Below are 11,762 nucleotides of genomic sequence, written 5' to 3'. Positions count from 1 at the left end.
TATATTTGATACAATAATCTTTTTCTTTGTTTGTTTGTTTGAGAGAGGATCTTATCATGCAGCCCAGTCTGGCCTCAATCTCAAGAGCCTTCTGCCTGAGCCTTCTGAGTGCTAGGATTACAGGTATGCACCACCATGCCTGCCTTGTATTTGGTATAATATTCTGAGCCCTTTGAGAGCAAGGGCTTTGACTTTCCCATTGTTGGTTTTTACAGCCCTGCTAACAGTGCTGGGGCTCAGAGCTGGCCTGATAAATGATCTTGACCGTTACAGGATTAAAACCTATACCAACACCAGAGACTGTCCTTATGATGTGTGGCTAATATGGTATGTGTTTGCATAGTGACAGCTTAGTCAACACTTACCATAACTGCTTTTGTAACCCTTCGGCATGGTAACTGTCTCATCACAGGAGAAAAGAAAAACAAAAGCTGAGGGCCTGGAGGCCACAGTGGTACAGAAGCTGCCACCACCCTGGGCTGGAGGCGCATCCCTGCTCTGGTCCATGCCCAGGCTGCAGCCCCCGAATTGGGCCATGCCCTGGCTGCCTCCTCCTCCTCCTAGGCTCTTCCTCTCTCTGCCCTGCCTCTCTACTTGCCCTTCCCTTCCTCCTCACAGCCTATGTTAGACTGAGGGTCCTCAGGTACAGAGCCGCTGCCACTCTCTTTCCTGTCCCTGCTGTCCTCGGTCCTCACGCAGTTTGGGCTCCTCTGCAGGTGGCTCCTCCTCCGGCTTTTCCTCCTTCTTCTTCACCAGCCGCACCTTCTCCAGCAGGCTCATCAAGCGGCTGCCCAGAGTGGTCTCCTCCTCTGCTTCCTCCTCCTCCCCCTCCAGCTGAATTCCTGGAGGTGGTCAAGAAGGAAGGGAATGAGCCCATCGTGGTGGCGCAAGCCGTAAATGTGTCTCTCCCTTACTGGTACAACAGACTCTGACATGCTGGAGAAATGTTTGTGAAATAGACTATTATTGAAAGGAGAAATTCAAATGAGCACATAACCCCAGTCGAAACGGGTAAATTTTAACTATAATGATGTCTGATTTTTTTTTTCAATCGTAGACTCGGGTAAAAACTATTTCACCATTCTTAGCAACACAGGAAAAGTCATAACATTTCATAACGCACCAGCCTGGGCTACATAGTGAGTTCTAGGTCAGCCTCAACTACATAGTGAGACCCTGCCTCAAAAAACCAAAAAAAAAAAAAGAAGGGAAGGAAAGTCGCTTATATGCCTGCTTGTTCACCTGCTTCGTCATTTACTTCATTCACTCCTCATTCACGAGCACACTCACGACGTTTCCCATTCTTTCTTTGTTTGTTTTTTTAAGACTGAGTCTCACTGTGTAGTTCAGGCTGGCTTTGAACTCACTATGTATCCTAGGCTGGCTTCAAACTCAAAGTGATCCTCCTGACCCCATCTATTCCTTCATATATTTATGTTTTTGTTCATTCATTCATTCTGCAAAACATTTGCCTTTTAAGCCAGCTATTGTAAATATGTTCAAAGAACTAGAACAAAAATGTCTGAAGAGTTACAAGAAACTTGATTGGCAGTGACACATCCTGTAGAGAACATTAATATGGTAAACGACATTTTAAAAGAACCAGGGAGAATAACTGTGCAATTATGTATCAATTAATTTTTAACTTTAAAAAAGGAAAATACAACAACCAAAATAAAATCATAGGGCTGGGGATTTAGCTCTGTGGTTCCGCCACCTGCTTTACAAGTGCAAGGTCCCAAGTTTGCTCCCCAGTACCAAAAAAAAAAAAAACCTCATGAGAGAGGTTCAATAGCATATTTGAGCTGGCAGGAGAAAAAAACAGTGAACTTGAAGATAGGACATAGAGATTCTCCAGTCTGAAGAAGTGAAAAATAAAAGAATTATGAGAAAAGGAGTCTCTGAACCCCATAGGATATGATCAAGAAACCACTATCTTCAGAATGAGTTCCAGAAGGAGAAGAGAGAAGAAAGAAACCACATTTGAAGAGGCATTGGTCCAAAACTTTCCAACCTTGATGAAAATATTAATGTTCACATCTAAGAAACTCAAACTCCAAATAGGATAAACTTAAAAAGCTCCATACATCTTACCCAAACAACTGAAGGCAAAGATGAAGAGAAAATCTTGAAAGTCAGCCAGAGAAAAATAACCCATCACTAGCCAGGTGTGGTGGCACAGTCCTGTAATCCCAGCACTCTGGGAGGCTGAAGCAGCCCAGCCTGGACAATTTAGCAACTAAGTGACATTATATCTCCAAATAAAAACTAAAAAGAGCTGAGGCTGTAGCTAAGTGCTAAGCCCCTGGGTTCCATCTCCAGTGCCATAAAAAAAAAAGGGAACAACAACAAAAAAAGACATCACCACATACAAGGGAATCTCAAAATAAAATTATCAACTGACTTGGCAATCAGTTAGCCAGGTCTCCACCCAACTTTAAATCTTCCATGCATTCTTCTAGTCAGCCAGCCAACTAGCCTTCTTATTTATTCATTCATCATTCTACACATCGATTCATACATCCATCTACTCACCTGCCTACAGTCATTAATCTATACACTCATCCATCCAAACGCTCATATAAATATGTCCTTCCACTTACTGTGTATCTGTTCACCAGTCCAGTTATACAGCACCAAAACACAGATGTTTAAGGTCAGGGAATCTGAGGGAAACTTCAGAAGCTGTCTCGAGAGAAAGTTTGTGGGAGCAGTCTGGCATGGCAGCATCCTGAGCAACTCCCACTGAGCAGGGGAGATGGTGCCCATGGGCCCTGAGGGACTGGAGGGTCAGGCCGGGAGGCCGCGCCCCAGGACAGGGTGTCACTATGTGGTTCAGAGTGGCCTTTAGGCTGACCTCCAACTGGTTGTAATCCTCCTGCCTCCTGCCTCAGCCTCCCAAGTGCTGGGATTACAAGTGTGTGCCACCACGCCCAGCTTAAAGCACAGTCTATTCCATCTTCTGACTGGTTTTTATTACCACCGTTGTTGGGAGTAAGTGGGATAATACTTGATAAGTAACACAAAGAGAATGAAAGAGAAGATAATCTTGAAAGTATAAAAGAAGACTGGGTTTGTGAAACAGGACCTGGCAATCACCCACTTAGTGATAATTGACAAAGGAATTGTGAATATTTTTGAGGAAGCTAAGGAGATTGGAGCCAAATGCTTATCCTGACTGAACAGAAGAAACAGATGTAAGTATAAAATTATGGAAAAATGGAGTCACAGTCAATGATGATTTTAGAAGTTACTCTGATGGGTGCAAGTCAGCAGCTTCTGAATTCCATCAAGAAGGGGGAATTGCCTTTAGAATTACAGGGAATTTTTCATAAAGAGGAGGTGGAGGTTAAAGTTGAAGATAAGAAAAATGAAGTATGTAGGTCCTTGAAGCCTGCATGCCATCCCTTCTCAGGGCAGGAGTACAGGCTGGGAAGTGTCTCACCAAAAATTGTTTCTAAAACAAAGACTGTTGAAGTTGAAAGTAAAAATAATCTGTCTGCTGTTCTGCCAAATAACTTGGAGCCCATGACTAATATACAGATATGGCTGGCCGTGGGAAAAGGATCATCCAGAAATTTAACATTTCTCCTAGGGTTTTAGCCACATCAGAGACTTCATTGAGAAACACCACGGCTCTCCCAGCAGCCGCCCTTCTCCCTGGTGACCACACTTCCTCTCTTCAGGTCGCTGGATGAGACGCTCATTCTGGAAGAAGCAGTTCTATGGAATGCTGTAATCATTCAGAGACTCAGAAGCACTGCCCACCCTTGTAAAGAGCTTCCCTAGCGTGGGTTTGGGAGACTGCAAACTCACGCAAAAGTGGGAGAAAGAGGACTCTGGCTAGCTAGACTTTTGATCTAGTAGGTGTGTTTTCCCTGAGCTAAATCCCCAGCTGATCTAGTGCTACTTAATTCTCTCCTTGTGGGGGGGTGCCGGGGATCAAACGGAGGACCTTGAGCTTGCAAGGCAGGCATGGCCAGACAAGGGGATTGTTAATAATTACAAATTAGGAAAGTAACATATGACTGGAAAAAAAAGAGAGAGAAACCTTGTGGGGAGGGCTCTCTGATCCCTTCTCCTTACCACAGTGGGTCAGCAGGTCTTGATGGAAATCCTGCAAATCCTGCTTGATGTCATCAGGCAGGGGACAGTCCTCCTCATCTGCATCATCTTTGAATTGCAATAGCATGTTGATCTAGGGGAAAGTCAATGGTTTGAATGAGAATCAGAGGCCACAGAACAGAAGTTCTGAAGTCAAGGATCAAAGATCCAATTGTAAGTCCCTCTATAAGGTCATGAGCCAAAGTGTGTGAGTTAGAGAAGACTATCAGGGAGAGGAGGGAAGAGGTCCGAAAGAGGTCAGGATCAGTCTTAGGTGGCACTGAGGTCAAGGTGGTGCACAGAGGGGCACAAGAGATAAATATATCAGGGGTTCAAGGGTCAGGCATTGGTTCTGAGGTTGAGAGACCACCATGGTCAGTCAGGACAGAGGCTGAGCCTGGGGTTTAAGTGGTACAACTAACTAGAGTCAGGGGTCAGAGGACCTGTTCCTGGGGTGGGGAGCGGAACTCCCGGGTGCGTCTTGCAGTCTCAGCTGCGCTCATGGTGAAGGCTTTCATGAGGAGGCCATAGCGGTCCCGCTGGTTGCTCTGGAGCTTGTCCACATAGCGCTCTGCAAAGGCTGCCAGGGACTCCACACGGTGCTGCAGATCTTGGTCACAGAAGTACTCTAGCAGGTGGCACATCTGTGAGAGGACAGCCATACAGTAGGCAGCATGGTTGTGAGACCATTGGGGTTTTCTTGAAATTCTGCCTTCTCCGTGGTCCTGCCCCGGTCCAGCCACCACCAACTCCTGCTCAGATCCTTAATTCAGGGTCCTCTATGACCTCCTCTCAGACGGAAACCAGAGAGATCACTGCAAGCCAACATGGCTCCACTGATTTATGGACTTCCACCTCCCCGCTGCCTCAGGACAAAGTCCAGACTTGTGGCTCACCAGCTTGTATCCTCATCCCAGCTGGATGGAGACCGAAAGACAGGAAAAAGCAACCCACCTGTAACTTCACAGATTCTGGAAGCTTCATCTGCAGCAGTCCCTCCTCCAAGTCTTCTTTCTCCCCTTCTGCTGCCTCCTCTTCCTCTTTTTCTTCATCGTCCTTCTCGTGTGTCCCTTCCTCTTCATCCTCCTCCTTCTCCTCTTCGTCTTCCTCTTCTTCCTCCTCTCCTTCCTCCTCCTCCACCTCTTCCTCTTCTTCCTCTTTGAATACTTCAGGCTCAATCATCTTTAAGATCTGTTTCACATCCTCATCGCCAAAGACACCCATCACCTGCAGGACAAGGTCTGAGTCCCTCACTGTGACCTATACGATCTCCAAAATCAGTTCCTGGCCTCACTCACCTGCTTCTTCTGCTTCTGTACATGTCAAGTTCATTCCTGCTTTGTCTGATATGGTTCCTCCCACAAGCAGAATGGCATTTGATTCCTCCCATCCACCCTCCTGATGTCCTTTCCCCCAAGCCTGAGTATATGTGGCTCTGGGACAGGACACACCCTACATCTCAGGGAGGCCCACAGAGCTCCCAGAATCTACCAGCTCAGCCAGCACAATAAAGATACTAATTTACTGCAGTATGATAGATCCATAAGCAAGTAAATGAGTGGATAGATAAACAGATCATTGAGAAATAGCCAAGGGAAAGGGCAAGGTGTAGGTGGAGGGGTGGATGAATGAGTTTATGCATACAAAGCTGGATTGATAAAGGGATGGATGGTGACATGAGTACATGAATAAAGGGGTACATGAAATAAAGAATGGAGGATGGATGTGTGGGTGTAGATGGCTGGGTAGATTTGTGGGTAGAGGATGGGTATACATACATGGGGATGGAAAAGTACCGACACGGGGGAAAGGTAAACAGAAGCAGAGGAATGGACGGGCCTGTGGGTGAGTACACTGGTAAATGGATAGCTAAGTGGGAAGGGGAGTAAATAGATGTGTGACCGAATGGAAGGATATGGGCAAATGGACAAAATCGATAGATGGATGGACGATGGGCATAAAATAGAAGGACAGAAAGATAGACGAGCTTGTAGGTGGGAAAATGAGGTTATATAGTGAATGAACGGGGGAATGAGCAGATGGAAAGGTGGGTGGAGGATGAATGGACGCAGGAATGAATGAATGATGGTTGGATGGAGGAGTGGGAAGAAGGAAGAAGACATTAATAAACATGAGTAGAAGATAGATGAATGTGTGGAAGAAAAAGTTGAATAAAGGGTGAATAAATGGTGGGGGACATGTGAAAGGTGGATGGATGAATGAATGGCTGGATGGACAAGTTCGCGGTATAAATGGGAAGGGAGTTGATATATAGATGGAGGGATTATTTCGACTGCAGGAGAGTGGGCGAGGGAAGCAGGAGGAAGCCATTACCAGCAGGGTGGACACAAGCTTGAGCACGGGCACGAACTGGAACTCCACGGAGCCCCCAACGGGGTCTCGTGCGTGTTGGCCACCATCTCGCACGGCCTCACCCAGCATTCTCAGGGCCTTGTCCCGCAGGGCCTCCAGAGGAATAGCAGGGCTGAGGCGGGCCGGAGCTTCTGCTGCCCCAGCCACCGGCAGAGCCATCACAAAGCAAGGGGGTGAGAAGTGGTGTGGGGGCCTCAAGGAGGTGGTGACTCCAACGCCTGGCAGGCCGTGGCGGCGGGAACCATCTTCGGAGGTGGGTCTAGGCGGGAAGAGTGTGATGGCACGGGTCTCGGAGGTGAGGGGCACGATGTATTCCGAAAGCATGGAGCGGCGGCTGCGGCAGGCGCTTTCCAGGTGGATGCTGATGAGGAGATCATAGTAGCCTGCGCGCAGAGGCCCCGGCAGGTGTGCGTCCTCCAGCGCATGCAGCAGCTGTGCCTGGTCCACATGGCTGCACAGAGCATGAGCCACGCGGTTGTTGCCCAGGGCACACACTGCGCGGTAGAGGGAGAGGGTGTGCGAGTGGAAGCGCTGCAGGTCCAGGCGCTCAGACAGCTCCAGGATATCCATGCACCTGTGGCAGAGGTGAGGAGCACAGGCAGGGACAAAATGGGCAGGGAGGTGGGAGACAGAGACAGGGACCACAGAGAGTAACCTGAATTATATGTGAGCATTACTAGAATGTCACTTGGTGCCAAAGGCTTGGTGTCACCGGGCTAGAATGCTGCTGATCACACAGGAGTCTAGAGCTATTTATCAAATGAATGAAGAAAAGACTGAGGCATGTCAGAAGCCTCTTAGGGTATCGGGGGTCCCTGGCCGTGTGCAGAGTTCCTCAAGACTTCCTGGCATCCATGTGAACAAATATGTAGCCCTGAGTGTGTCTGGCCCCCTGGAGTAGGTTGAGATCTTCATGGGACCTGTTTAAAGCTTCCCTGCGTAGTGTCCGGACCCCAAGTCATTGTCTGGATTCCTTGATGTGGGTCTGGGCTCCCTGAGATGGGATCAGGGCCCTGGAGTGTGGGTCTGGGAGCCCTAAGGTGAGTGTGTTACACTGGGGTGTGTCTAGGGGCCCCTGAGGTGGATCTGGAGCCCCCTAGGATGCTATCTGGGGAGGCCTGAGCTGAGTCAGGGCCCCCCAAATAGGCTCATGGAGTGGCCTTGTGGAGGCCTTAGAGGAGGCACTGAGCCGACAGCATCTGTCCCTGTGCCACTTGCCAGGCCCTGACCTGTTCTCCTCGGGGATGTGCAAAGCCATCATGGTCAGCGGCTCCTGGCACTGCAGGGCCCAGCCGAGCCGCTCGCCAGCACGCCGCGTGTCCACCTGCAGGAAGTGGTTGGGCATGCGGCTCCAGGAGACTGGCATCAGCATCTGCACCTCTAGCCTTGGTGGGCACTGCGGGGCTGGGTTCTTGCGCTCGCTCATGAACATAGCGGCGGATAGCGGCATGATGTTCTGGGGGAGCAGAATCACACATGGGTCAGGATTCCCAGCCCTCCCCAACCCGCACCTTTCTGGAGCATCCTCCCACTCCTCCCTCCTCAGCCTGTACCCTTACCTTCTGCTTCCCCAGTTCAAACTGGATGACGTTCTGGTTGGTGGGCAGGACGAAGACGGCAGGAAACAGCTTCGTGTTGGGTTCCACCTGCCAGCAGAAGAAGGTAAGGGTGAGGGTGGGCTGGGGGTTCAGGACTCAACCTTAAATGCCAGGGTCAAGCTTGCAGATCCACACTTGGGCACTGGGCACCACATGAAGGCTCTGAGGTCATCCTTGGGCTCTGCCACCCCTGGTCCAGCAGACCCAGGACAACCCATTATCTGCAAAACAATGTTTTTTCCTGGTACTGGGAACTGAACCCAGGCCTTTGCACTGAACTACATGCCCAGCCCTTTTAAGTTTTTTCCTTTTGTGTCAGGGTCTCATTGAGTTGATAAGTTGTTCAGCCTTTATAAGTTGTTTCGATTTTCCTGCCTCAGCCTCCCATTGTTCTGCGATTACAGGTGTATGCCTCCATGCCTGGCTTATTGTCAGTGTCGTAGAGCACATGATGCCCCCCTCCCGGGATATCTTGCCAATTTTTCTCTCTAGCATAATCCTTTTTTGAAAACCAGACAGACCAGCAGTCTTGGAAAGCTGAGGCAGGAGGATTGCAAGTTCAAGCTCAGCTTAGGGAATTTAGTGACTTAATGAGGCCTTGTCTCAAAATAAACATTTTTTTAGAAGTGCTCAGGATGTAGCTTAGTACAAAGGTGCTGGGTGTAATCTCTAGTAGCACACACGGAGACAAAACGAAACAAACAAAAAGCAAAGCAAAACAAAACAAACAAAAAAACGGAGAGTGTCCCTTGACCACCCTCCCTCCATCTTCCCAGGGGAGCCCACCCTGACAGTCTCCCCTACTCCAAATCACACCATGTGTGCAGCAGCTTGCCGAAAGCAATCCTGAATCTCAGTGCACCTCTAGACCTAATCCCCAGTTTAAATGAAATACAGGGGACAGAGGAAAGTTACAAAGATGTCACAGCGACGGTGCGCAACAAGGCTGACGCTCCCCAGAAGTTAATGTGCACAAGGATCCCCTCTGGGGCCTCAGTCAGAGGCAGACTCAGACTCAGGAGGTCTGGGGAGGGCCCTCAGATTCTGTTTTTCTAACAGCTTCCCAAGAGGCACTGGACTTGCAGGCCCAGCGACCTCACATCAACGAGCACAAACAACCTGGTTCTTTCAGCAAATATATTTCAAAGGAGTTGCGGGGAGAGATGGGAGGAGAAAACAACGTACGGAGAGACTCAAGGCACAAAACAGCCAATTAAAATATATGACCATGGGCTGCGGATGTGCCTCAGTGGTGCCTAGCGTGTGTGAGGCCCTGGGTTCCATCCCCAACAGCGCAGAAAACAAAAATGATGCACATGTGATTTTACTTAGATTCCAATTCAAGTTAAAAAATGGTAAGAAGCCATTTTTGAGACAACCAGAGAAATTTGAACATGGACCAGATATTTGATGGTAGTGAGGAACTATTGGGTTTTTTTCTTCAGATGATAGTGGCATTATGGTTATGCATTTTAAAATAATCCTTATCTTTTAAAGATACATACTGAAAAGAGATGAAACTATATGATGCATGCAATTTGCTCCAAAATCCTGCAGTGGCTGTGGGAGGGAAGTAGGCGTAAAGACGAAAGGAGATTGTCTGTGAGTGGGTGGTTGAAGCTGTGTGATGCGGACCTGGTCGTTCATGACGCTATTCCATTTTTGCATATTTCTCCATTTAAAATAAAGCTTTATAAAACTCATCTTAGATGGATTAAAGGATAGATATGCGGATAAATATGTGATAAAGCCAATGGAGTAAAACATTAATGGTGGGTTTTGATGGTGGGCACATAGGCATTCACAATTCCCTTAATGCTACGGCATCCTTGAAAATACATTTTTTCATAATAAAATGTGGAAAAGGAACCCTTACCATAGGATTCTGGCCCACCCTAGGGTGTCACCCAGCCCATGAGGGATTATGGGCCTCTCTTCAAAGTCAAGCTGTACTCTGTCTCCACCATTCTGGGCTTTACTTTAAAGCAAGGTTCATCTAGGTGATCTCCCCGCGGCTTCCCATGGATGGATGAACTGTTTTTTTTTTTCTATCTCTGTGGTGTCTGGCCTCAGGGTGGGGCCTAGAAGGGTCATCCTGGGATGCTGGGACATAAGGGTGCTGTTGCTAAGTTGCTGAGGGCTGGGCTCACCTGGAAGAAGGTGTTGCTCTCTTTGCCATTAGCTGTAAAGGTCATTAAGCCAGTGGCCAGGTCTACCAGGCATCCAATGACAAGGTCCATATGGCTGATCCGGCCCTGCTGCCCGGGGCTCACGAAGTCCCCACCCCACACCATGTAGCAGTTGCTGCACTTGAGGCTGGAGAGGACAGAAGTGATCACTGCATGGATTCTCAGTCCAGGAGCTTTGGACCCTGGACCCACCCCCCTCCCCCAAGTTCCATGTATACAGTGATCTCAGGACTCCAGCCCCAAATGCGGACCGGAGTATGAGACCCCCTCATCCCAGGCCCTGACCCCTCAGGCTTAGAATCTTTATGTCCTGATGGGAAGTGGGACTGAAGGAGTAGGGAGAGGAGATGGAGGAGAGAAAAGCGAAGGGAGGAACACAGAGGGAGAAGAAGAAGGAAAACAGAGATGTGGAAATGGAGAAAGAGCGAAGGAAAAAACAGAGCAGGAGCAATTAGAAGCAAGGGAACAAAAAAGGAGAAGGAAGAGGAGAAAGGAAGCTTCTGAGCCAGGTGCGAGGAGAGACTCCAGAGATCCCTCCTGCTCCACAGGGTCCCCGGGTCCCACAGCCAGCCAGCCAGCCACAGGAGCTCAGCTTCCTGCTGCTTGCCACCCTCCCCACAGTGCCCTGCACCCTGTCACCTGCTGTGGACGTTGCCCTGTTCATCCCCCATGGTCACCGTCACTGCCCGGACCTTACTGAGGTCGAAGTTCATATCATGCTGATGGTAGTCAGGGGTGACCCAGCCCACCCACACACAGCTGGGCTCCTGGCCGGCGAAGACCCTCACGGAGTAATAGTACTGGGGACACACAGAGTGACCAGAGGTCAGTCAGGAAGATTGTCAGGTTTGCCGGCAGCTCTCAGTTGGTTTCCCTGGATTCTCAGGGTCTTTGGAATCATAACAAGAAGTGGCAGAAATTAAGATCCCACCCCACCCCCAAATCTATATCTCTGTTTCTGTGGCTTCTAATGCATTTCTACACTTGGGAGTCTTTGGGGAATATTTTTGATGCCCCTATATCTGGGTCCCTTCCCAGGTTACAGCAAAGTAATGAATAATAAATAGCTCATAAGTAGCACTTAGTGCTTTAGGATTCTTTACACAAACTAACTCATTCCAACTGTGTATCAGGTGGGTACAATTTTTATCCTCCCTTGGATAAAATGATGGGGACATAACAGTGCTCCCACAGAAAGGAAGGCACACAGCAGGGAAGTGACATCTGGGTGGCCCATGATCCTAACTACTAGGCTGTCTCATAAAATAGTCCAGATTTGGCAAGTCTTAAAATTATATTGGGATGACTGTGAATTTATCTCCCCAGGGATATATCTGAGCAGCTAATTAAATTTGGTGTCCTGTGTTTATATGTGTAGACCCAAATGGTGGGTGTTCCCTGGATTTTAGGATCCCTATGAGTTATACCCTATGAATGTGCCTCATCATTCCATTGTGCTACCTGCCATTTTTAGGTCACTAGAAATATTTTTTTTTCT

The 11,762-nt window shown here is 48.5% G+C and overlaps 1 protein-coding gene and 1 pseudogene across 1 annotated transcript in view; one reads left to right on the top strand and one right to left on the bottom strand.

The window, feature by feature from the left end:
• Nucleotides 1-11,762, bottom strand: part of Ryr1 (ryanodine receptor 1) — a 123,215-nt gene that overhangs the window by 77,199 nt on the left and 34,254 nt on the right. The window contains exons 30-38 of the mRNA XM_010632870.3: nucleotides 10,904-11,064; nucleotides 10,226-10,391; nucleotides 8,037-8,123; nucleotides 7,707-7,933; nucleotides 6,439-7,051; nucleotides 5,059-5,331; nucleotides 4,548-4,748; nucleotides 4,087-4,198; nucleotides 696-842 (exon numbers count right to left, since the gene is read on the bottom strand). Of these exons, the coding sequence (XP_010631172.1) occupies nucleotides 696-842; nucleotides 4,087-4,198; nucleotides 4,548-4,748; nucleotides 5,059-5,331; nucleotides 6,439-7,051; nucleotides 7,707-7,933; nucleotides 8,037-8,123; nucleotides 10,226-10,391; nucleotides 10,904-11,064 (1,987 nt within the window). The remainder of the gene's footprint in view (nucleotides 1-695; nucleotides 843-4,086; nucleotides 4,199-4,547; nucleotides 4,749-5,058; nucleotides 5,332-6,438; nucleotides 7,052-7,706; nucleotides 7,934-8,036; nucleotides 8,124-10,225; nucleotides 10,392-10,903; nucleotides 11,065-11,762) is intronic.
• On the top strand, nucleotides 2,759-3,789 carry LOC104868201 (annotated as a pseudogene).

Source organism: Fukomys damarensis, unplaced genomic scaffold (genome assembly GCF_012274545.1).
Source record: "Fukomys damarensis isolate Sample0158 unplaced genomic scaffold, DMR_v1.0_HiC HiC_scaffold_19, whole genome shotgun sequence".
NCBI lineage: Eukaryota > Metazoa > Chordata > Mammalia > Rodentia > Bathyergidae > Fukomys > Fukomys damarensis.
This window is presented reverse-complemented; position numbering and strand designations above follow the sequence as displayed.